The sequence below is a fragment of the Nicotiana tomentosiformis genome, chromosome 3 (genome assembly GCF_000390325.3).
Source record: "Nicotiana tomentosiformis chromosome 3, ASM39032v3, whole genome shotgun sequence".
Classification (NCBI taxonomy): domain Eukaryota; kingdom Viridiplantae; phylum Streptophyta; class Magnoliopsida; order Solanales; family Solanaceae; genus Nicotiana; species Nicotiana tomentosiformis.
The window spans coordinates 127,351,762-127,376,682 of NC_090814.1; the positions used below are offsets into that span (position 1 = coordinate 127,351,762).

Sequence of the window (24,921 nt, forward strand, 5' to 3'; positions counted from 1 at the left end):
TCGGAAATCACTTCTACAAGGCATAAAATATAAAATAAGTGCAAAACACTACTAATTAAAGCTCAACACAAGTAAAGTGCATTGAATTAGAGTGCAATAAGCAACTAAAATACGGGGATTATAGCCTGCCATCACGGAGCATTGTTTATGCTTCTTGATATATTTGGGATATTGTGTATGCTCTGTTACATATTTGAGGCATTGTGGTGCCGCTGTGGACTAATAGAGGTGTTGGCTAATTTCTTTTACTACAGTCATAACAAGTCCTTAGTGTGTAGGGGGTTGAGATATGTGTGTTCTTATTGATTAATTCTTATTAACTCTGTTGATACATATATATATCGAGTTATTGTATAATTATCGTATTTATTATATCGTTCTTGTTGTTGCGTGCTTGTATTTTCTAACACTTGTTCCAGCGGTACTCAGAGTGGTGGGTTGAGAATCTTACTGAGTTATATTTATGTATAACTCACTCCTTACCTGCATCTCCATGCAAATACTATTGCGGACGATAGAGCTAGTGGCTGAAGAGTTCGTTCGGGCCGATTTTGTTGTTGAGGTGAGCCACCGCATTGTTCGTGGAGGCTGTCACTGTAGCTTTATCTAGTTTATGTCGGTTATTTCCTTTTCTTTAGGGTTTGCATACCCGCCAGTTTAACTCATGTCACTCTGTTAGATGCTCCATGATTTTAGTGTAAGATTTGAGTTAGAGTATTATTACTTGAGTGACCGTTGGTCTTTCTACCAATTGACTAAGGTATTGGTTGGTAACTATTTCGTTTTTAATTATTAGTAATGCTTTTAGGCCTGCACTTATTGTTCTTTCAGTGCTTGTGTAAATGATTAAACGTATAAGAAATGAGTTTGCCTGACAGGTGGTATTAGTCATGTATATGGGTAGTCTGGGACGTGACACTAAAGATCCTCATTTTGGACTAAAAGCTTATATGAGGCTGCTTGTCTTTTGTCTTTTCCTCTCTGGAGATTTGCACACATATATATACCAATTTCGTCAACTTACTACTTTTCATGAAAACCATTACAGGATATGATTGATTCATATTGTCATCTTGTATAGTGGCTCTCAAGATAATCTTGATAATCAAAATGCCTAATGTATCCCCAAAAATGGAAGAAAATACTTATGAAGGTGGCCCCAAAAAAGCCCTTCTATTTAGTGCTTCTTTTTTACCATTTAAGTCGCTTATTATCTGCGCCGCTCTAAACAAAGTGTTTTCTTGGCTTTGATCATGTTCTATTTTTATTGTTGCTTTGAGTGGTGCTAACAAATGCATTCTCTCCTGCAAAACTTTTGTCTAAATATGTCATACATGTTAATTTAGTTGGTCTATTTGGCTGTAAAGCATGTCTAAAACGTACACAGAGTAACTAAATTTATATCAGTACTTGTATATATTCAGATTAAAGTAAGGTGTCCAAACAGAAATATTAAAAATCTGATCAACATTAAGACAACAAAACTTAATAAATGCACCGAAATGTGACTAGCACCTAAAAACTAGTACCTGGAGCTGATTGTATCAGTAGTCTGCTTAGTTTGGACGTATCCCTGAGATGATATTGAGTAATAGATATTCAATCGTCTAAGAATGTCACCTGTCCCCCCGAGGAGTTCAAGACATCATAAAATGAAGATAAGGCTAAACAGGCCAATATAAAAACAGTTTTTGAGTTAAGAATTGTGACACTTCTCACCCTGGTGACTGGTTCCTGTTCTGTTATGTGGATTCCAAACTAATCATGGAAGAGTAAATGGCTTCCGCTTTCTTCTTCCTCTCCTCTTCAAGCACACACATGTTTACGATGTTTTTTCCCGTTGAGGTGTAATATGAAAGTTTCTTTATTCATGCATGGAGTTTGACATAATTCGCACCAGAATTGCTGGCTGTTCTCATCTTTAATTTTCTCACCATGTTCGAGTTGTAGTAGCTTAGCCTTGTGTTTCTGACCTTCAAGGTGCATCTTTAATAAACTTTCATCCTGACAGAAAATTTTGCACAAGTCACATCTTACTTGCTTGTTTCTTTCCTCAACACTTGAAACCCCGAGTTTCAGATTGTGCATGCGCCCTCTCAAGTGCTGCTCGAAACACAGAGTCCCTGAGCAGTGAACTCTACAGATTTTACAGTAGTACTGCTGCTGAGGTGGCAGGCCGCCAGAGTTGCTGGACTCTGCGTTTTTCTTTCTCTGTGAGTAAATAAATGTTGATGGACGTGGTGGCGATGTTGTCGTACTTGGAAAATGGTTTGGCAGTAGCACTGCATTAGGGGTTTGTAAACAAGTTGATGCATCAGGCAATGGCATTACACTATGACTTGTGGTCGGACTTTCTCCAGCCGCAGCCCCTGGAGCAGAAGATGGATTTGGAGAAGGCTTCTTGTTTAATGGATCAGGGTAAGGACTCTCAGCATTTGCACTTGAATTGGTCTTGAAGATGGCACCTGACAAAAGGATAAATCTTGTAACAGCAGCAATAGAACTATATAGTTGTGTGCTTTGATACTTGTAGATTTTAGTATTACTTGCAGGAACAAAAAGAAAAAGAAAAGAGCAACAGAAACTACCTCTCATATTACTTCCGCCATCAGATTCTAAAAGTTTCAATGCTTCCTGAGAAACTTTGGAGTATCTAGAAGTTGTTTGGTTCTTGGAAATCAAAGCTTTCCGTCTTGTTACCTAAAACTTGGATGATTTCTATTAGATTTGAATTTTTGACACACACAACATCAGACGTATGAAGTTAATTCGCAGGATTGAGCGAACAAAATATAGTTTACAGGATGAGTCAGTTAATGGATTAGGGGAGAGACACTTAGGACTTACATTTGAATTGCTCCTGAAGATGGTACCTGAAAGGAGGAAAAATCTTAAAATAGCAGCAATAAACTGTACACTTACAGTGTGTGCAAATAAATGTAACATTCTGCAGCAATTGTTTTGATAATTGTAGATTCTAGTTGTACTTACACGAGAAAAAAAGAATTAAAGACAAACAGAAACTACATTTAGATGAACAGAAACTACCATCAGATTCCAACAGTTTCAGCATTTCCTGCGAACCTTTGGCGCATTTAGAGGTTGTTGTTGGACAGCAATCTGCTATTCCATCAGCGGATCTTTTCTTCTTGGAAATCAAAGCTTTCCATCGTTTCACCTAAAATTTAGGATTATGTTCTATTAGAAGGGTTGAACCTTATATATAAAGTTAATTTGTAGGATTCGTTAAAACAAAATACAGTAGTTTACAAGTAGTAGTTTACAGGTAACAGTATCAACATGGGCGGATTCCGTGCATTAGTTACGGGTTCTTGCAAACCCAGTAACTTTTGTCTAGATCCAGTATGCGTATTAAAAAATTCATTAAATTTATAAGAATATTTAGTTTGGAACCTAATTCGTTAATCCAGTTATTATTATATATTAACTTGAGATTTATATAGGAACCCATAAACTTAAAATTGTGGATCCTTCTATGAGTATCAATGATTAAGTTTTACTAGGATCCTTCTAACATACAAGATACAAGGAGTACTTCACATTTTATCACCGTCCAAGATACAATGTAGCTTTTTGGTAATTGAAGCTAAGATCAAACTTAAACCTGATTTTTCTTTTCTTTATAATTCAAGAGAATATAACAGATGAAATAATCTTCAGATTTCAATCTTCATGAGCTTGTAGACATACCAATCATCTTACTTTCCTACTAATTTAAGACAAGGGGCATGTTATACTACTATAAGTGAAGAGTAGCAGTTGTATTTTAGATGCCCAAAAACATGGAGAAAAAAAGGTTTTATCAAATAAAAAAGAGATAACTTGAATGCATATTATAAACCTTACATGATTGATTTCGTGTATAGACGGTGCCTGCGTTTTATAGGACAAGATAGATAGATAGAAACAGACCTCTAAGGGCAAAATATCTTGTGGACACTCATCATCTGCAAATAAATTTGCAATCTTCTGTTTAAATGCTAACTCACGCTGAATAGCATACTCCATTGACATGGAACGCACTCCCTTATCTTCAGCCATATTTATGTCAACTTCCTGCAATCAATTTTAACATGCCTAATTACTTGTTAAGCAAATATGAAGCTACTGTAAAATCTTTATACTATCAAATAGAAATAGAATGCAGTATTTAAAGGATTTGATTAATACTTAAAAGCTTCAGGAAATCGAGTTCAATTGGATAAATTTATAAACATAAAGGTTACTGTTAAAGTATAACCTATTGAGTAACACAATCAACACACTGAAAGATCAATGTACCTTCTTCGCCCGATTAAGTTTCAGTTTTTGGGTTTTAGCTTTGTTGTTTCTATAGCAATGGAAACAAATGGAGTGTTGTAAGAGACAGAATCCGACGGTAGAGGAGTAAAGTTGAGATTAATTATCAATGGTCAGGCGCTAACTGTGTTGCACTTTGTATTGTACGATTCCGTGCGAGCATTGGGGGAGTGCCACGTTATCTCCTCACACCTTCCTCCATCTGCCTCTTTTTTCTTTTTCTTTTTTTTTTCTGTTTCAAAACTGAATTTGCTTTAATTATTCTTGTGACTTTATCTATTTCCACAAAATTGGGACTAGGATAGTATAGTGAATTCGAATTAAATTTCAGTTTCATCAAAATAGAAAGAAGTGAAATAGAATATGATTCTATTAGATTATTTTAATTTCACAATTTAAAATTAGGCGATAGGTCTTGGAATTTTACCTTGGGAAAATTGTAAATTTTTAAAAGTAAAAGTAAAGACTTAAATTTCTTGATTCTTAAACACGGTCTGTAGAAGAGAAAATTCAACTCATCCGCTGCATTTCAGTAGTCAGTTAGTGCTATTCCCCCTTAACCTTCTAGATCAACTTTAAGTCGTGATTATTCCATGATTTGACCCCATTGGTTAATCCTGTGCAAAATATTATGCAATATATACTGTATGTGTGGCAATAATTATCTAAACTTGATGCAATAACACTAACATCAAATAAGACAATTTAACTTTAGAAGTTACAAATTAAGGTAAAAAGTACATCAAATAATCATGATTAAGTGTATGAATTATAAAAAGCATATTTTCATTCATTGGTTTGGTGGAGTAATTTTTCTCCTATTAAACGCGGGATAATAACAAAAAGATAGAATGTCAATTACAAGATTTGACCACCTGACAACAGATTCAGCGCACTAGATAATACTAATGTTGATGATCATCACCATAATCATTTTCCGAAGGAACTAATCCATCGTTACTGAGTCTTACACTTGTTTTCTGGGTGGGTAAGTGAGTCAACACTTGTCTGCGTCATTTGCTTCTACTTGGATTAACATTTCTTTTCATCTACTACATCACCAAAATCACAATATTAGCATTTCACGGGCAACTTCTTGAGAGGAACTATTTTGAATCTGTAGTCATCATTCATTATGTTCTAGGAGAAAAAAGCAAAGAATTTGAGTTATATATACCTGACGCTGTAAAGAATTTTTATGCCACAAGTACAATTTAATCGGTTTTAAGTTTTAACAGAGGCGGACCTATTTTTTACCAGCACCCGTAAAGTTCAGCAAAAACACACACTCTCTCTCTATATATATATATATATTTAGAAAATAGTAATATATTAATAGTGGGCACCCTATATACAAAACAGATTTTGGTTGAATCCAAAAGTGCACCCCGACCTTCAAATAACAAGTTATTTTTTTATGGTTACTGTATCATATGCAGAGTTACTTGTTATTATATATCAATTCAAACCTTTGGTATAAAAATTCTTAAGAATATGAATGCGTAGAACTTAAATTCTAAAGCAAAATATTATGCGAGGCTCCCAAAGCCAGATAAGTTTAAACTTTCCATGGGAAAACTTTGAAAAGTTACTTCACATTTCAACTCTATAATCTTCACAAAAATTATGGGATCTTAACAACCAGAGTGACAGAATAAAGAATCTAAAAGAAGTGTTTACAAGAAGGATGTGCTATGTATGTTACAAATGGTTAAAACTATTGACACTTTGCTGTAAGTTGAAACAAAAAAGTTGATCAAAATGAAGGAGAAGTGCTATGACTAGATCCTGATCTTTGGCTTCGAGAAACTGTAATCAACATATCCAATACTTCCTTCATGTTAGGTCTAGCATGAGGATTATCAGCAGTGCACCTTATTCCTATCCTAAGCAATCCACTCAACTCCTCTGCTCCCTCTGCTAAGCCAGATACCAAAAGAGCAACTGGTATCATTGCTCTAGTAAATCCTTGCCTTCCATCTCCCATCACTCGTCTCGCCCATTCAACTAGACATTCCTCACCTCCATCTACAGCACGTCTCCCTGTGGCTAGCTCCATGGCCAGCACTCCATAACTGTAAACGTCGCCTTTTGTTGTAGCCTGCCACGTCTGTCCATATTCTGGTGCAACGTACCCGACTGTCCCAGCAACCATTGTGCTAATATGACTATCTCCAGCATCCATTACCCTAGCGAGGCCAAAATCTGTGACCCTTGCCCTACCGTCTTTGTCTAGTAGCACATTGCTAGCCTTGACATCTCTATGAACAATACAAGGATAGCACTCGTGGTGTAAGAAGACTAAAGCACGCGCTACATCAATCGCCACATTAATTCTTCTCTTCCATGTAAACTTGGTTCTATCTGTGATAATGTCATCTAAGCTTCCACCTTCCATGTATTCATAGACTAGCAATTTCTCTGATCCATTTAGGCACCAACCGTAAAGAGTTACAAGGTTCGGATGCCATCCAAAGTCATTTCCACTTAGTACCTCCATTTCAGCTCTGAACTCTCTTTCCCCCTCAAATCCCTCCCTTTGTAGCTTCTTCACTGCCACTTCCCTTCCATCAGGCAAGATTCCCCTATAAACTGTCCCAAATCCTCCCTTCCCTATAATTCTATCATTGGAGAATCTACCTGTGGCCTTCAATATATCAGAATGTGTGAAGCTTGTTGTATCCAAACGGATTACCTTAACATCATTAGACAACCATGGTGAGGATGCACCTGAACTTGATGGTAGATCATGTCGTCCCTTTGAATCCTCCAGTAGATATCCTGGTGTATCTATCGGAGATTTTAGGACGAGGCAGACGATGAGTGTCATGACTCCGCAAACTAGGAAAGCCAGTACCAGAGCCAAGAATACCAAAATTGCACCTATCTTTGTGGTCCTTTTGAAACTTCCGCCCTTGTTTATTGCATTATCCGTAGAGTTGTCAATGAAAGATGGGAGGCGAAGCAATGGATCGCCAAGATATGATGACTTCTCAAATGTGGTCAACTGCCCACTTTCTGGTATAGAACCATAGATGTACGGGTTGTAAGAGATGTTGAACTTGCTCAAATCAGTCAAGTTACTAAAGCTAGCCGGGAATAGACCAGAGAAATTGTTGTAGGATAGATCAAGATTCAGTAAGCACTTAATGTACCCAATCTGACTTGGAATTTCACCAGAAATTCTGTTCTGTGACACATTAAGCACTACTAGTTGCATTTTTCCGATCTCTGGAGGAAGCGTGCCAGAGAATTCATTTACGCCCAAATGAAGCATACTGAAATTCAGCATACTGCCAATTTCAGGAGGGATCCCACCAGAAAATTTGTTCTTGCTGAGTTGAAGATAACCTGATATCTGATTCGAACGAACATTACTACCAGGCTCACACACTGGAAATAAACCATACCCTTTAAGCAATTTATCCCATAAGCTTCTACAATTCTTCCTTGTAAGAAGAGGATATACAAAGCTAAATGGAGGATAATCAGCTGGTATCCACCTCCTCATAGCGAAGCACTCCCCCGAGCCAGCAGTGACCTTATCCTTTTTCCTATTCAACAAGAAAGTAGGCATAGGATTTGAGCCAATTCTTGCTAACTGAGGAGGAATTGGCCCTGAAAGTTGATTATTTGCAAGATTTAGCCATAGTAAGCTACTGCAATTTCCCAACTCGGGTGGTATTCCACCGACCAGTGAATTGTTAGCAAGCATCAACCACAAAAGTGAGTTTAGCTTTCCCAAACCAGGTGGTATCACGCCAGTTAACTTGTTAGAGGAAAGATCAAGTGCCTGAAGTGTTGGAATATCCCCGTATTCTGATGGTATACTTCCATTAAACTGGTTGTAGGCAAGAATCAGAAACTCTAAACCTTCCATCTTGGAAAGTTCAACTGGTAATGGACCAGAGAACTGGTTATTACTCAAGTCCAACCGAGAAAGGTTGACTAAGTTGGGAATTCCAGAGGAAACTATGCCTCCAGTATAAGAGTTACCATGCAACAATAGAAACCTTACCTGCGTAAATCGTCCGAAAATTTCTTGTATTTCTCCTCTGAAGTTGTTTCTACTAAGATCAAGAAACACCAAGTTGCTTAGGCCTAATAGACTCCCTGGAATATCCCTTGAAAAATTATTGCTTCCCAAGTAAAGTGCCTGAAGACTCATAACTGAACCAATTTCCCTTGGGATTGGCCCTGAAAAGTTGTTTCCAAACAAATTCAACTCTTCCAAGTTTTTACAATTCGATATCTCTTTTGAAAATCCTCCAACGAATCCGTTTTCTGATAAATCCAAGGCCTGCAAACTGCAGTTTGGAGTGAAAAACAAAGAAGGGAGAGAGCCAGTGAACTTGTTATTAGATACCGAAAACTCCATAAGCTTATCAAAACCAAGTGACAATTCCCCAGTCAAGTTATTGTAGCTCAAATCAAGATACTTGAGATTCCAGCACTGATCAAAGGTACTTCCAATCTCACCAGTGAAATTGTTATAAGAAATATTAGCAACCACCAAACTGTCACAAATCCCCGGGAAAGTTAACTTGATTTCCCCATGAATTCTATTCATGGTCAAATCAAGAACTTGCAAATTGTTGAGCCTAGTCAAATTGAGCCCCCCGTCTATAATATTGTGTGACAAATTCAAGAATCTCAGATTTTGACACTGGCCTAAGTCTGCAGGAATGGCACCACCAATTGTATTCGTCGACAGGTCAATATAAGTCAACGCTGTCATGGCCGAGAAGTTATCAAAAAACTTCCCGGACAAATTGTTGTTAGAGAGGTGAATTTCAGTGACACGATTGATTCCACTATCGCATAAAATTCCAGGCCAATTGCAAGGAGACGAGTCTGTTGGATTCCATTCTGTGTGTTTGTATCCTTTATTAATTGGATTTTGTTCCTCAAGAAATGACTTGAAACTCAGCAACACTCGCTTGTCTGTTTCGAGTGAATCTCCACAAACTATCCTTCCTATAATTCACAAATAGAAAAAATAGAAACGTTAGTATTGCAAGTGAATATAGAAACTCAAAAGACTGTAAATTTTACTATAAAAATTAGTAGTACCACTTTAAACATGCAAGAATCTTTGATAATTTTAATTAATGTACTCCGTATTAATTAGTCTATGATAGAAAATATTTTCTTTCGTAGATATAACAGTAGAAAATTTTTCTGGCTCTGAGTTTAGGACTTAAAAGGAATACAAACCTGAAGTGATGAGAAGCAAGAAGTGGAATAATGCAAGACGAAGAAGGATATCAGATTCCTCTTCTGACATGATCAGTATAACTCAATCTTGTTTTCTTTTCTTCTTGAGTTGACAGATGAGTTCTTGTTATGTCAGGGGTTTAGAAATTTGTGCAAAAAATATTTGGGGTTTTGCTAGTTCAGAAACAATATCTAAGGGAGGAGGAATAAACATGGGGAAAATGTAGTTGAATTTCAGAGGGCCTGCAGATGGACCAAACCAAGCTTTTTAAGACAAATGCACGTACGCTAGAATAATTTAATACTAGTATTGCTTTGTAGTAGTTTAGTGTTCTGATTATTAAATTTTAAAAGGGTGTGTTTATTGTGGGTGTCCTGTAGTTATAGTATTGTTTTTTGGTGGAAAGAAGAGGGAGGAGGCTTTGGAATTTCATGGACCAGAACTTTTAGAAATAGGCATATATATAAAAAGCCGCCCAAATTGACCATTTGTGAATTGTGCACTGGTTGAAGGTGAGAGAGTTCATGTTATCTGATAACTATGGAATTGTATTTGTTAGTTCTAGAACTTAATGACCAGTTTAATTTCTTTCCAATTTCGCATTTTCTACTTTTGCTCCCCCTTCAAATCTTCGACTAATATCTATGTTGAATCATACTTAAAAGGGCGGCTGACGCGTTGACCTTCAAAATGAAGAAAGTTTTTAGGAAAATACATTGCAACCTAAATTTGTCCAGATAAATCAAGATAAATCAGTTACACACTTTAACTTTACGGGTGACCTTTTATCCCCTTATTTTTATTTGAAGTGGAACAAACAAGAATGTATACTGGGTGTTGTCTTCATCATATGAGTAAATACTTACCCGCGTCGAAGGTTTATATCGTATCAATCAATACATAACACAATTATTCATAAACAAGAATATCACTAAATTATAATTAATTAAACACATTCTTACCTTGATTATCACTTAATCATAATAAATTAGTATGATACACGCAGTACGAATAAGTCTTTTACCCTTCATGTGCTGATATTCTAGTATTTTTATATATCAGGTGTTCAGTTACAAGGTAACTATGCTGGTGGGAGATTATAATCAACATGCGCGCATAGATTTAGATGGAACATCACTATTATGATAAAAAAATAAAAAAATTATGTATACAATCTTGGGAAAAAAAATTGTTATATGATCCGACTAGGCACTAGGATTCTCAACTAAATTTTCAGACGATAAAGGGATTTTTTTTTTGTTTCTATCCAATATTTGAAACTTATTTACCAAAATTGTTCTAATTTTGTATATTATCCGCCTTAAACAAGGATTACTTACAAATTATATACATTTCACCTTAAAAGGCTTCAAATCCATTATTAGTGCCTTAAATTAGGGGATTTAGTTACACCATTTTTCTTTTTTTTTTTTCCTCCTCCCCTCAATTTCCCTATTCTTTGCTGCCTCTCTCCACCCAAAATTCCCGTAATTGAGAGCCAAAATTCGTGGGCAGTGAAGCTACGCTTCATATGAAGATAATTCAGAACTTTAAATGCAATATCCTTCCTTGCAAAGTACGCATCTGAATGTTGCGTTGTTTCCATAGTTGGCATATCAACTATTCCTTTTAATTGCAGAATTATTTTGCATTCCTTAGTTGCGAGCATGGTTTTCTTTAAGGAATATAAATTGTTTCTTTCATTGCAAAATCCTTGCTTTTCTTAACTCACTTATCTTTTTCCTTTTCACCTAGTTCATCCCAGAAATTCGGAACAAATTTGTGCTATCCTCCATGTCCTTTTTCAAAGCTTCTGTAACAGTGGTGAATATCGCAAACATGACATATATATCAATGATCTCGAGATTAGTTGAAGCTGAAGCGTAAGTAGAACAGAGAGATGATAAATTTGTATGACACAACAACATACAAATTAAAAAATAAATTTCGTAAAAATTTAATATAAATTTGATACATCTAAAACATCATATAAACTAAAAATAAATTTTATACAACTAATTATATAATATACAACTTATTTACAACTTATCTACAACTTTCATACTTATTAAAAATAAATTTCATACAACTAACTATACAGTATACACTTATTTATAACTTATCTACAACTTTCATACATTATTTCTACCTAGTTAAATACAACTACAATATCATACAACTTAAATACAATTTTTATACAATTTTTATACAATATATCTTTTGTATATGTTGTATCTGATTTGTAGATATTTTTTATGTGGTGTGTGTTTCTTCCTCTCTAAAATTTCAATCAAAACTTTCTCTCTTGATACAATTTTGATACATATCAACAATTTTATGTAAAAAGATAGTATTGATAACTTAAATACAAATTTTATATAACGATTCATATATTATACAACTATTTTTCAACTTTCATATAACATTCAAATAAAAAAAATATAACTACAATAAAATACAATTCACATACAATTATACTACAATTTTACTACAATTTCATAAGTATATTGTATGTCATGTTTCAATCTTCTTCTTCTTAGAGTTACAATTTAAAATTCAGCCAAAATCAAGTCTAATCTTCATCAAATACCCTCAAAATTGAGATATAAACTCCAAACAATATTCTCAATTGTTTGCAACAATACCCAATCTAAACAAATAATAATTTTTGAAAATCCAAATTCGATTTCAAAGCTTCAAAGCTTTTTAATGGTTGTCAATGGTGGAGAGTTAAATACCTTCAAAATTTATTGATTGACAATTTCAATTTGAACACCAAATGTGCAACATGAAAGAAAATTGCTAAGTTAAAACGATTGAATTCTATTGATGAATTTCATTAAAACTATATACAATAAGAAAGCATAAAAAATAGAGAACACCAAATGAAGAAAAATTGGGGAAAAAAGCAGAGAAGGAGAGCAGAGAGACGAAGAGAGAGAGAGAGAGAGAGAGAGAGAGAGAAAGAGAGAGAGAGAGAGTGGGCAAGTATAAAGAGATAAGGAAATAAATATTCCTTATTCAATTCCTAATATAAAGGGATACTCGTTTAAAACTTATTTTTATATAATTAGTAAATTGTATATGACCATATAATTAAATTGAAACTTGAGTAGGGTGAGTAATAAGGTTTCAAATAGTGTATAAGAAGGTAAAAATCCCACATTTATTTTTTATTCATTTTTCGGCTTGGCCTTTCTAAGCCAAAAGCGTTAACTATTGAGAAACATTAATATTTACCGAGTTTTCTTCCCTCGTGTGAATTATAATTCTAGAAGTAAAAAAGGAAAAATAAGGCACTCCAATGAGGTTATAATTTTCATGGAGTCTTGCGTCACACACATGAGATTCACGATTAGCGGAAAAGAAGTTTGTGATCCACGTTGTATATATGAGTAAGTGGAATCTGATTAACCCTTAAATTGTCAAGGTTTACATCTAATCAGCTCGTGCTAATACTTCATATATAAAGAGAAGTTCCATTGCAAGAAGCAAACTGCCGAAGCCGGTTTTTTTGAACAAGGTCTTGTGTGTATGTTTAGAAATGGCTCTTATATTGGTCTTCATCTCCTTTATATGTTATTTTTGGACATTTTACTATCTTTTAAAGAAATGACTAATTTCACGCTCTTTCTTTCGATGGGGATGATTAGGAAATCCTATGTTTACCTGAAAAATGAATGGAGTTGAATTTGTATATGGTTCTAAGGATATGTGATATAGATTAATACAAATCGTAAGGATAAATAGAAATATCAAATATGGATTGCAAAGAATGCAAAATAAAAAGGTTGTAAAGAAGATGATTTTTAGGACTAAGCAAGATGAATCAATTTATGAAACTTAAAAGAGTAACTCTTGAATATAGGAGAATATGGTGCTTGTTACAATGTAAGTCAAAGAACTGCCTCTACAGAAATGTAGCCATCCTCTTTATAGTGGAGGATCCTACTTTAGATATAATTAAAAATACATAGTGGAGAACCCATGATAAATCAGTTTTTCCCTAATTTCCGCCGAGATTATCTCCCTTAGTGTGTTTGCAACGGCTCTTGTATGTGAGCTCGAGCTCGATCGACCTCGATGCTGGTTGGTATTGCTTCTAGAACTCGATATGGACTCGGGATCAGGTAATGATTCGGACTCGATCCCGGTTGGCCTCTGCTCCTTAAGTTCGAAATCATCTCATCATAGTTCGATTCGGACCCGAGCTCGATAATGACTTCGAACTCGGTGTTTGATCTATACCCGAAATCTGAAACTTGTTTGTACCACCTTCGAAACCCATCTCGATATTACGAAGTCTTTCTTTGATCCATTATGTTTCGACCCCGATCAATCGTACGAAGGCCGAAATCTATTTTGATCGTATACAGATAGTCCCCTCGTTTCTCGGGAAGGATGTGGTGAGAAACGATATGATTTCTCAATGGCTCGATTGGATTATAAGCTGACGTTCACATTGGGCTCGATCATGACGCACGTGATAGTTGTCTCGTCGATTTAGTTTTTCAAGGTATTTAATGCATGTCAGATGGTGGTCGGCCACCGCTGATATTGAACCGTCATTGTTTCAAACTATAAATAGCCTTTCCGTCCACCATTCATCACTTTTACTTCTTCAATCTTCAGAAAATTTTTCAAGTTCTTTTTCGTCTCTTCTAAGTTTATTCGCTGATCTTTGACTCTTTTCTGCAAAATTCTTCATCTAAACCACCAAATCTTTGTCACCTTCTTTAAATCCAAAAATGGTGAAGACATCAAAAACCGTCCCCCAAAAGAAAAAAGCTTCTTCTTCCCAATCTGCCGCCGACAAATCACCGGTGGATCTAAGGAGTGCGTTCCGGCGGTGTGTGTTCTTACCTCCGATTTCAAACTCGATAAAGGTTCGTCGGTTCCTGGCCGATGTGAGCCCGTATCGAGATATATTTGTTCGATCACTCGGGGGTATATAGAGTAGATAAAAAAAGATTGTAACTGGGGGAACAAAGAAGTGGTAGTGCCATCTCCCGAAGAGGATATTACTACTCACGTGAGAGGATTTTTAAGTGTGTACACTTACCCTTTCACGTTAGGTCCCCTCGACCCTGTTATCATAGATTTTTGTCGTAAATACCTAATAACCATAGGCCAGATCCATCCTTCTTTTTGGCGGATCATTATTTTGATCCGATATTTTGTGAACAAAATCGAGGGGATGCCTTTCACCCTTGATCATCTTGTCCGATTGTACCGTCCTCATCTCTTTTGAGGAGGGTTAATAAAACTTCAACGTCGAGCTACCAACGCTCCGTTCTCGAGTATAGACGAGGATATGGATCGAGGCTGGATGGGTAGGTTCGTTCGAGTAAGGACTTCAGACCTGATTCCGACCGAAAATATGCCTTTTCCCGAGGAGTGGAACATGAAGCGTAAGTGTAATTCTGTTGTTATCTCCTACTATTTTGTCCTTTCATTTCCTTTATCACCGATATTCCCCTTTTGTGACGCAGCGGTTCCCTGGATGCCCGGCGCAGTGCCCTATTTTAAGAACTGGGTACGGGATCTCGTTTCGACCTCCTCATACGTCGAGCGCTCATGGCGTGACTTGTCAAAGGGCCGATGGGAGGCCAAAAGTCATGGTAAGAATCTTTCTCTATTTTTTGGTAGTTCGAACAAGATGCTTTTCACACACTTTAATAAAAATTTCCGTATGTAGGTGTGGGCAAAGATGCGATTTTGAGGCCCTCGTCCGTCGAGGAAGAGGCTTCGGCCTCTGTCCGAAAGCCGGTGAAAGATAATAAGAGAAAAAGAGCCCCCGTCCTTGAAGATCAAAAACTGAAGAAGAGGACGGCTCGTAAGCCGAACAAGAATATCATTCCTTTGACCGTAGAGTCAGTTCTGCGTCTGAGGGATGAAGAAGAAGAAGAAGAAGAAAAAAAAAATGATGGGTCTGCGCTGGCAGCCCGTACGAAGAAGACCACCGACGTTCCACAGGCAGTTGGATCGATGGTGGTTCTAAGGCTCCGCCTCGAATTGAGGATATATCGGAGAAAGATTCGGGCAGAGTCCCCGAGTTATTGGAGATCGAAGATGCTTCCCATCGAAGCCAACGGATGGGAGATATGTCTGAAGGGGCTCTCCCCGAATCTCTTCGAACCAAAGAGAATGCTCCAAGTGATTCACTTGGGGCAGTAGCAATCGAAGACTCGCCCACCTTCCCTACTTTTTCCGCAGGGGCTATTCGGGAAGCCCAAGATTTGGGGGCCCTCGAAATAGACAGGCCTCATGATGGAGAGGATCCTTTTCGTGACCTGTTTACCGGTGTCGAGGACGCTACTGGTAGAAGTGACGCATCGGATTTTTTTCACGGAGTGCAGCAGGCTTTGAATCAGGTAAGCCTTAAATTATATGGCATTACCTTTATGTTTGCTTTTCTTTTCTAACTTCATTTCTTCTTTCTTTGCAGGCCGCGGTAGTTCATCTAATAGCATGTTCTCGGTCCCGAACTAAGTTGCGTCGATATGAGGCCGACCTTTAACGGGTTACGGAGGAGAGGAACTCCCTTAAGCTCCTCTTAGGGCAAAGGGGAGAGGAAATAAAAGACCTCCGAGCTGAGTTGGCTAAGGCTTACCAAGATCAGACTGATCTGTCCGAGCAGGTAATGATACTTTTAAAAGCCTATGGGCTCGATACCGGAACGATGGCTAATTTTTCGGTCTCACAGCTGCAGAAGAAAATTGAGATGATCGGAAAACTCCGTGAGGAGGTCGATGAGACAAAAGCAGAGTCTTTGAAGTGGAAAGAAGGTATGGATCGCTTTGCTGCAGAGAAAGAAGTTGCTCGAGCCCAATTATCATCGGCCAAAAACTAACTTCAAAGTAAGAAGGAGAAAAGCTCGGTTCAAGAAAGAAAGATAGAGGAGCTCGAGGCTCGGTTGGCCTCTGAAATTGCCAAGGCCGAATCTAACGCCGAAAAGGCAAAGGCTGATGCGGATGCACTCGTGGCCGTCTATCGGGCCGACGCTGAAGCTGCCTAGGTCCAAGCAAGAGAGGCAGCTGAGACCGCCGATACTTGAGCACATTGGGTTGCTGAACTTGATAAGTGCCGATCTCGGAGGGATACCCTCGAGGAGATCCATGCTCGAGGTTTCGATCTCGCTAAAGAGATAAAAAGGGCTAAAGAACTCGAAGTCGATGCTGAAGCCTTGGTTTTCGATGATTACGATGATGATAATGATGACGATGATGGGAGTAAGAGCGTGTCCGAGAACAGGGGGAGCCCGATGGAGAAGAGATCGCTCCCGGAGATAACCAAGAAACTTAGCCCTTAATTTCTATGTTGTAATCAATCATGTAAACAATCTTGTATATATAAAAATATCTTTTTCTTTTGCCGACTTGCTTCTGTTTTGTTTCCTGCCTTGTGAAGATTTTATTCATGCCTTATGAATGTTTTCACAAGGATTTAGGCAATCTGATCGAGTGAATTTTTTCGAACTCGAAGAAATGTAGCCCGTAGGCTTAATGGTCGAGTGAATGATTCGAACCTGAAATAATATAGCCCGTAGGTGTAATGGTCAAGTGAGTGCTTGCTCGAACTCGGAATAAGAGTAGCCCGTAGGCTTAATGGTCGATTGAATGATTCGAACTCGAAGTAATGTAGCCGGTAGGCGTAATGATCGAGTGAGTACTTGCTCGAACTCTGAATAAGAGTATCCCATAGGCTTATTAGTCGAGTGAGTGCCTGCTCGGACTCGGAGATTTATCTCAATACTGTTTGCATAATAAATTTTGAAATAGAGGAAATTTTCTTGGATATAAAATATCGATAAAGAAGAGAACTTTATTTGCAAGTCATTATACATGTGTTCATATTTTGCGTCAGGGCTCGGGCCAACTACATGAGCATGGTTCGTTTTGACCATTTGGCTCTTACAACTTTTCCTATTGGAACCCTGTTGTTACAAAATAACTTTCTTGTATCAGAACTTGATATATTTGAGGGCTAATGCCCCCCAGTATTCGAGGTCGATTGTAAAGAGGCCTCGGATACTGTCGAATTATTTCTAAGTTTAGCACGATCATTGGTTGCCTCATTAAAAACCTTGCCGAAAAACTCATTTGGGATAAAACCGGTCTAAGGAAAAAAGAGTGCAACGCGTGCTTCCAGACCTAGGGCTTCATATTGAAGGATCCATCCTAGCTCCTGATCGGACTCCTGCAGGGGTTAGTTTCGAAATGTAAACGAATATGGGAGGGTCGTACCTTAGCAGTAGTATCGTTTTAGGTGCGACACATTTCAATTGCTTGATAGTTGTTTATCGTTTACAATACAAGCTTGTATGATCCTTTTTCGACATTTTCGAGAACCTGATACGGCCCTTCCCACTTCGGTCCTAGTTTTCCTTCGTTTAGATTTCGGGTATTGAGGGTGACTTTCCTTAGCACTAAGTCCTCGAGTTTAAAATGGCGAAGATTGGTTCTTCGATTATAGTATCTTTCGATTCGTTGCTTTTGGGCGGCCAATTGGACGAGAGCAGCTTCTCATTTTTCATCCGATAATTTGAGGCTAGTGTTCATAGCCTCGTTATTTGACTCTTCTGTTGTATATCAAAACCTGGCACTGGGTTCCCCGACTTTGACAGGAATCAAGGCTTCGGAGCCATATACTAAGGAGAAATGGGTTGCCCCGTACTAGATTTTGATGTTGTTCGATATGCCCAAAGGACTTCGGGTAGGATTTCTCTCCATTTTTCTTTAGCGTCGTTCAACCTCTTCTTTAGGTTTTGAATGATAGTTTTGTTCGTTGATTCGGCCTGTCCGTTCCCACTGGGGTGATACGGTGTTGATAATATCCTTTTTATTTTGTGGTCTTCAAAGATTTCGTCACTTGCCGACAAACTGTTTCCCATTGTCACACTATTTCGGTGGGTATCCCGAATCGACATACGATATGATCCCAGATATAATCTATAACCTCTTTCTCTCTTACTTTCACGAACGCATGTGCTTCAACCCATTTAGAGAAATAGTCAGTCATAAATAAAATGAACTTAGCTTTACCTGGGGCCGATGGCAGAGGGTCGGCGATATCTATTCCCCATTTCATGAATGGCCATGGGGATAGGACTGAGTGAAGTTGCTCTCCGGGCTGATGGATCATTGGTGCAAACCTTTGACATTTGTCACATTTTCGAACAATCTCCTTTGCATCTTTGCCCATATCGATCCAATAATACCCTGCCCTGATTATTTTTCGGACTAATGAATCGGCACCGGAGTGATTTTCACAAGTGCCCTCATGCACCTCACGTAGGATGTAATCGGTGTCTCCTGGACCTAAGCATACTGCCAATGGTCCATCGAATGTCCTTCGGTATAGCGTTCTATCTGCAGTTAATGTGAATTGAGCAGCTTTCGTTCGTAGGGCCCTCGAATTTTTAGGGTCCGATGGGAGCTTTCCATTCTTTAAGTATTCAATTTATTTATTCCTCCAATCCCAGGTTAGGCTCGTAAAATTTATCTCGGCATGACCTTCTTCGATCACGGATCTCGAGAGTTAAATGACAGTCCCCGAGCTTATTTTGCCTTCCTCGACCGATGATCCCAAATTTGCAAGTGCATCAGCCTCACTGTTCTGCTCTCGTGGAACATGCTGTAAAGTCCATTCTTTGAAACGGTACAAAGTGACCTGCAGTTTGTCCAAATACCTTTGCATTCTATCTTCTCGAACTTCGAAGGTTTTGTTTACTTGATTTACCACCAGCAAAGAGTCACACTTGGCTTCAATGACTTCTGCTCCCAAGCTTTTAGCTAGCTCGAGACCTACAATCATGGCCTCATACTCGGTCTCGTTGTTAGTCAACATAGTAGTTTTGATAGATTTCCTAATAGTGTCACCCGTGGGTGGCTTTAAAATGATTCCTAGCCCGGACCCCTTCACGTTCGAAACCCCATCCGTAAAAAGGGTTCATACCCCCGATGACGTACCCGACTTCAATAAGAGATCTTTTTCGACTTCGGGTACAAGGGTCGGCGTGAAATCGGCCACGAAGTTTGCTAAATTTGAGACTTGATGGCCGTACGGGGTTGATACTCGATATCATACCCGCTGAGTTCTATGGCCCATTTGGCCAATCGGCCTGATAGTTCGGGCTTGTGCAAAATATTACGAAGCGGGTAAGTGGTTAATACGCATATGGGGTGACATCGAAAGTATGGTCTTAACTTTATAGAGGCGCTTATCAGTACAAGTGCCAATTTTTCTAGATGCGGATATCTAGTTTCTGCTTCTCCTAAGGTTCGACTTATTTAATAAACGGGAAATTGCGTACATTGATCTTCTCGAACTAGGATACCGCTTATCGCAATTTTCGATACAGCCAAGTACAAGCAAAGTTTTTCATCTGTTTTTGGAGTATGAAGCAGTGGCGGGCTCGATAGATATCGTTTTAATTCCTCTAATGACTGTTGGCATTCCGGGGTCCAAGCAAAATCGTTCTTCTTTTTGAGTAGAGAGAAAAATTAGTGACTTCGATCTGACGACCTTGAAATGAATCGGCCTAAGGCTGCAATCCGTTCCGTTAGCCTCTATACGGCTTTTATGCTGTCCACGATGGCGATGTCTTCGATGGCCCTGATTTTATCGGGGTTAATCTCGATCCCCCAATTTGACACCATGAAGCCAAGGAACTTGCCCGAACCGACCCCGAAAGCACACTTCTCGGGGTTGAGCTTCATGTTGTATTTTCTTAAAATCTCGAATGTTTCCTGCAAATGGGTCAAATGGTCTTCTGCGCGTAGAGACTTAACTAGTATGTCATCAATATAAACTTCCATTAATTTACCTATTTGTTCCTCGAACATTTTATTTACTAGGCGTTGGTAAGTAGCTCCTGCATTTTTTCGCCCGAAGGGCATCACATTATAACAATATGTTCCATAATTGGTGACAAATGAAGTCTTTTTCTGGTCTTCCGGGTTCATTTGGATTTGATTATACCCGAAATAGACATCGAGAAAAGTAAGGATCTTGTGGCCAGCAGTGGCATCGATCATGCGATCGATGTTGGGCAGCGGAAAAGAATCTTTGGGGCATGCTTTGTTCAAATCTTTATAATCTACACACATTCTAAGTTTGTTCCCTTTTTTAGGCACTACAACTACATTGGCTAACCATTCGGGATATTTTACCTCCCGAATGGACCCTATTTTGAGAAGTTTGGCTACCTCGTCCTTTATGAATGCATGCTTTATCTCGGACTGGGGTCTTCTCTTTTGCTTCACCGATCTGAACCTAGGGTCCAAGCTTAGCTGATGTGTTGTTATATCCGGTGGAATTCCTATTATATCTAAATGGGACCAAGAAAAACAATCCATGTTATCGATAAGAAATTGAATAAGTCTGTTCTTGAGTTCGGGGTTTAATCCCGTTCTCAGGTATACCTTTCATTCGGGCAAACGCTCTATTAATATGACTTGCTCCAATTCTTCAATCGTTGATTGTGCAGCATCGGAATCATCGGGAAGCACGGAGGATCAAGGAATCCTATGATCATCATCTTCATCGATCTTCTGATTTTCTGGTTGGGTTAAAGCTGGTGTCTGTGATTACTATTTGGCATCTTGTTCCCCTTTTGAGCTCGATCCCTTTATTGGCGAAGGCGAGGATATCAGATTCGCTTCCTCGATGGCAAACATTTCTCTTGTCCGTACACTGTTATGACCCCCCTCGATGTTGGGAATTTAAGAACCTGGTGTAGGGTCGAAGGTACAGCTCTCATATTGTGGATCCATGGCCTTCCAAAAAGGGCATTGTACCTCATGTTGCCTTCGATTACGTGGAACTTCATTTCCTGGATGGTTCCGGCCACGTTTATCGGCAGAATTATCTCGCCTTTGGTAGTTTCACATGCCATATTGAATCCGTTTAGGACCAGGGTCACGGGTACGATCTAGTCCTCTAGATCGAGTTGTTGTACGACCTTCAATCTAATGATGTTGGCCGAGCTCCCTGGATCAATTAACACATGCTTAACTTTAGTTTTATTCATAAGTACGGATATTACCAGTGCATCGTTATGAGGTTGTATGGCTCCTTCTGCATCTTCATCATCGAAGGACAAAGTTCCTATTGGTGCGTAATCCTGAGTTCGAGATCGTTTTTCTCTCACAATCGATGTCTTAGTGCGTTTAAGCACCGACCCTTGAGGGGTATCGACGCCGCCGATGATCATGTGAATGACGTGTTGTGGTTCTTCTTGTTCGTTTTGCTTGCCGAAATCCCTGGTTTTGAAATGATTCTTCGCCCTGTCGCTTAAAAATTCTCGAAGGTGCACTTTATTGAATAACCGGGCTACCTCCTCTCTTAGTTGCCTGCAATCTTCCGTTCTATGGCCATGGGTGCCATGATATTTGCACATTTGATTGGGATTTCTCTGGGCAGGATCGGTCTGCATGGGTCGAGACCATTTAGTGTCTTTGATGCGTCCGATAGCCGACACGATGGCGGATGCATCAATGCTGAAGTTATACTCCGATAACCGAGGCGTTTCCTTAGATCCGGTAGGCCTGTCGAACCCACTTCTGTTCATCAGTCCCCGAGATCCTTGACCTCGATTACTTCTTTTGTTGATTTGTCCGGGGTTACGTCTCGATTCACTGATTCCGTGGTTTTCGTTATATGGTCGATATCGATCCCTGATCGGACCTTGTTCTCGATTGATATCCCTTAGAGCACCGGATTCAGCCCCCAACTGATTATCTCCGACTCTAATTTTTGATTGGTACCGATTGTGCACATCGGCCCAAGTGATAGCTGGGTACTCGATCAGGTTATGCTTCAGTCATCGTGATGCCGTCGAGCTTTATTCGTTCAAACCTTGAGTGAAAGCCTGAATAGCTCAATCGTCTGTGACTGCTGGCAGATCTATTCGTTCCATTTGAAAATGAGATACGAACTCCCTTAACATCTCGTTATCCTTTTGTCTTACCTTGAAAAGGTTTGATTTCCTCGTTGCGACCTTTATGGCCCCGACGTGTGCCTTTACGAAAGAATCTGCTAACATGGTAAATGAGTCGATCGAATTCGGTGGTAGGTTGTGATATCAAATCATTGCTCCCTTCGAGAGGGTCTCTCCGAACTTTTTCAACAACACAGATTCGATTTCATCGTGCTCCAAATCATTACCCTTGATGGCGCACGTGTAAGAGGTGACGTGTTCGTTGGGATCGGTCGTTCCGTTATATTTGGGAATTTCGGGCATACGGAATTTTTTGGGGATTGGTTTTGGGGCTGCGCTCGAGGGGAAAGGCTTTTGCACGATTTTTTTGGAATCCAACCCTTTTATCATTGGTGGAGCCCCCGAGATCTGATCGACCCTGGAATTATATGTTTCTACTTTTTTATCGTTGGCTTCGACTCGCTTTGTGAGCTCCTCGAGTATTTTAGTGATTTCGGGAGTAGTCCCCGGTTCTTGCTCGTTTGACCTCACTATGGCTGGCTCCGTTCTGTGGGCGATTTCTCGGAGTGGACTGGGCTCCGTCTTGCTTGGTAGCTGGGTTTGGCTCTGCAACTGAGCTATCGCTACCTGTTGGGCTTGCAACATTTCAAAAATCATACGCAAGCTAACGCCGTTTTCCTCAATGTTATGGGTGTTTCGAGCTGCAGACCGAGTGCTACCATGAATGCTATTTTCAGGTTCCAAATGTATGTTCGCCTCAATGGCCACATGCGAATTGATATCTATCGGCACTCCGATCCGAGCTCCAACGGCGTTGACAAGTAGTCTTTCGGTATTGGGTGTCAAGTTGTTGTTCTCATCTTGAAGACCAACTTCGTTATTGATAGGTAAGGCCATTTGATTGGTAGTTAGTCGCTGCTAATCTGAAATCCGAGATACTTTCGGAAACAAGCACAAAACGGTGTATTTTTGTAGATTCGTATCAAATAACCACTCTTATCCTTGGCCCCACGGTGGGCGCCAAACTGTTTACCCGAAAAACGGATGGAGTTGAATTTGTACGTGGTTCTAAGGATATGTGATATAGATTAATACAAATCGTAAAGATAAATAGAAATATCAAATATGGATTGCAAAGAATGCAAAATAAACAAGGTTGTAAAGAAGATGATTTTTAGGACTAAGCAAGATGAATCAATTTATGAAGCTTAAAAGAGTAACTCTTGAATATAGGAGAATATGGTGCTTGAATTACAATGTAAGCCAAAGAACTGCCTCTGCAGAAATGTAGCCATCCTCTTTATAGTGGAGGATCCTACTTTAGATATAATTAAAAATACATAGTGGAGAACCCATGATAAATAAGTTTTTCCCTAATTTTCGCCGAGATTCTCTCTCTTAGTGTGTTTGCAACGGCTCTTGTCTGTGAGCTCGAGCTCGATCGGCCTCGGTGCTGGTCGGTATTGCTTCTTGAACTCGATATGGACTCGGGATCAGGTGATGATTCGGACTCGATCCCGGTTGGCCTCTGCCTCTTAAGCTCGAAATCATCTCATCATAGTTCGATTCGGATCCGAGCTCGATAATGACTTCGAACTCGGTGTTTGATCTATACCCGATATCTGAAGCTTGTTTGTACCACTTTCAGAACCCATCTCGATATTATAAAAATTTTCTTTGATCCATTATATTTCGACCTCGATCAATCGTACGAAAGCCGAAATCTATTTCGACGGTATAAATCCTAATCAAAAGAAATGTTATTTATAACCAAAACAAATCTAGGAACACTCGCAAATAGTACAATAAAAACGCTGCATTGGGCATATGGCATAAAGGCCAAAAAGTATGTTAGAAAAGACAGCCATTTTGTTTGATTAGTTGATTGAATGTTCAAACAAAAACATTTGAAAGAAAGAAAAAATAAAACCTCATTCAAAGCAAATGTTTGACTGTCTTCCAAATAACATCAAGAAAAGGTTAACCCGAAGCTTTTGCTCAATAGAAGTAATGAGAAACAAGAAGAAAATGGTTCAGCAAAACGTTATAAAAAATTAATACATTTTTTTTTTTTATAAATCCATGAGCTGACTTGACAATATTTTTAATTGGATATATTATATTAAAATAATGTTGGATTTCTCTTGATGGGTACGTGGACGGAAATTGGTCAAAGGAAAGAGATGTTTTATTGCAATAGTGGTTAGGGTTGTTAATTTCTTTCACAAAATTATTTGAATAAGCAGTTAAAAATTAATTTAAGATCGTTTTACATCATTTTCACTAGCTAACTTCGTTTTGGAAATTACAGACTAGTAGACACTGACATGTCCGCACGAGTGGATCTAGCTTCAAGTTTATCCTTATTGTCTTAAGCATCCTCCAAATTTCCAAACCTGAATATTAAACAAAAGAATATTGACTAATTAATGTATACAAA

At 38.7% G+C, this 24,921-nt stretch overlaps 2 protein-coding genes across 3 annotated transcripts; both read right to left on the bottom strand.

The window, feature by feature from the left end:
- Positions 1-727: 727 nt before the first annotated feature.
- LOC104116114 (uncharacterized) lies at positions 728-4,438 on the bottom strand. 2 transcript variants are annotated; one of them, XM_033661283.2, is made up of 6 exons: positions 4,303-4,438; positions 3,934-4,077; positions 3,049-3,178; positions 2,848-2,873; positions 2,589-2,700; positions 728-2,465 (listed from the first exon to the last, which is right to left on the bottom strand). In XM_033661283.2, exons 2-6 carry the CDS (start codon positions 4,060-4,062, stop codon positions 1,807-1,809), a joined length of 1,056 nt encoding a protein of 351 aa, XP_033517174.1. In that variant the 5' UTR covers positions 4,063-4,077; positions 4,303-4,438; the 3' UTR covers positions 728-1,806. The 2 variants fall into 2 exon arrangements, with proteins under 2 accessions (XP_033517174.1, XP_070053678.1); XM_070197577.1 differs by having other exon boundaries at positions 3,028-3,178.
- A 1,446-nt stretch (positions 4,439-5,884) lies between these two features.
- LOC104116113 (probable LRR receptor-like serine/threonine-protein kinase At1g74360) lies at positions 5,885-9,960 on the bottom strand. The gene is made up of 2 exons (XM_009626906.4): positions 9,538-9,960; positions 5,885-9,297 (listed from the first exon to the last, which is right to left on the bottom strand). The coding sequence occupies exons 1-2, from the start codon at positions 9,605-9,607 to the stop codon at positions 6,077-6,079; spliced, it is 3,291 nt and encodes a 1,096-aa protein (XP_009625201.1). The 5' UTR covers positions 9,608-9,960; the 3' UTR covers positions 5,885-6,076.
- Between the last annotated feature and the right edge of the window lie 14,961 nt (positions 9,961-24,921).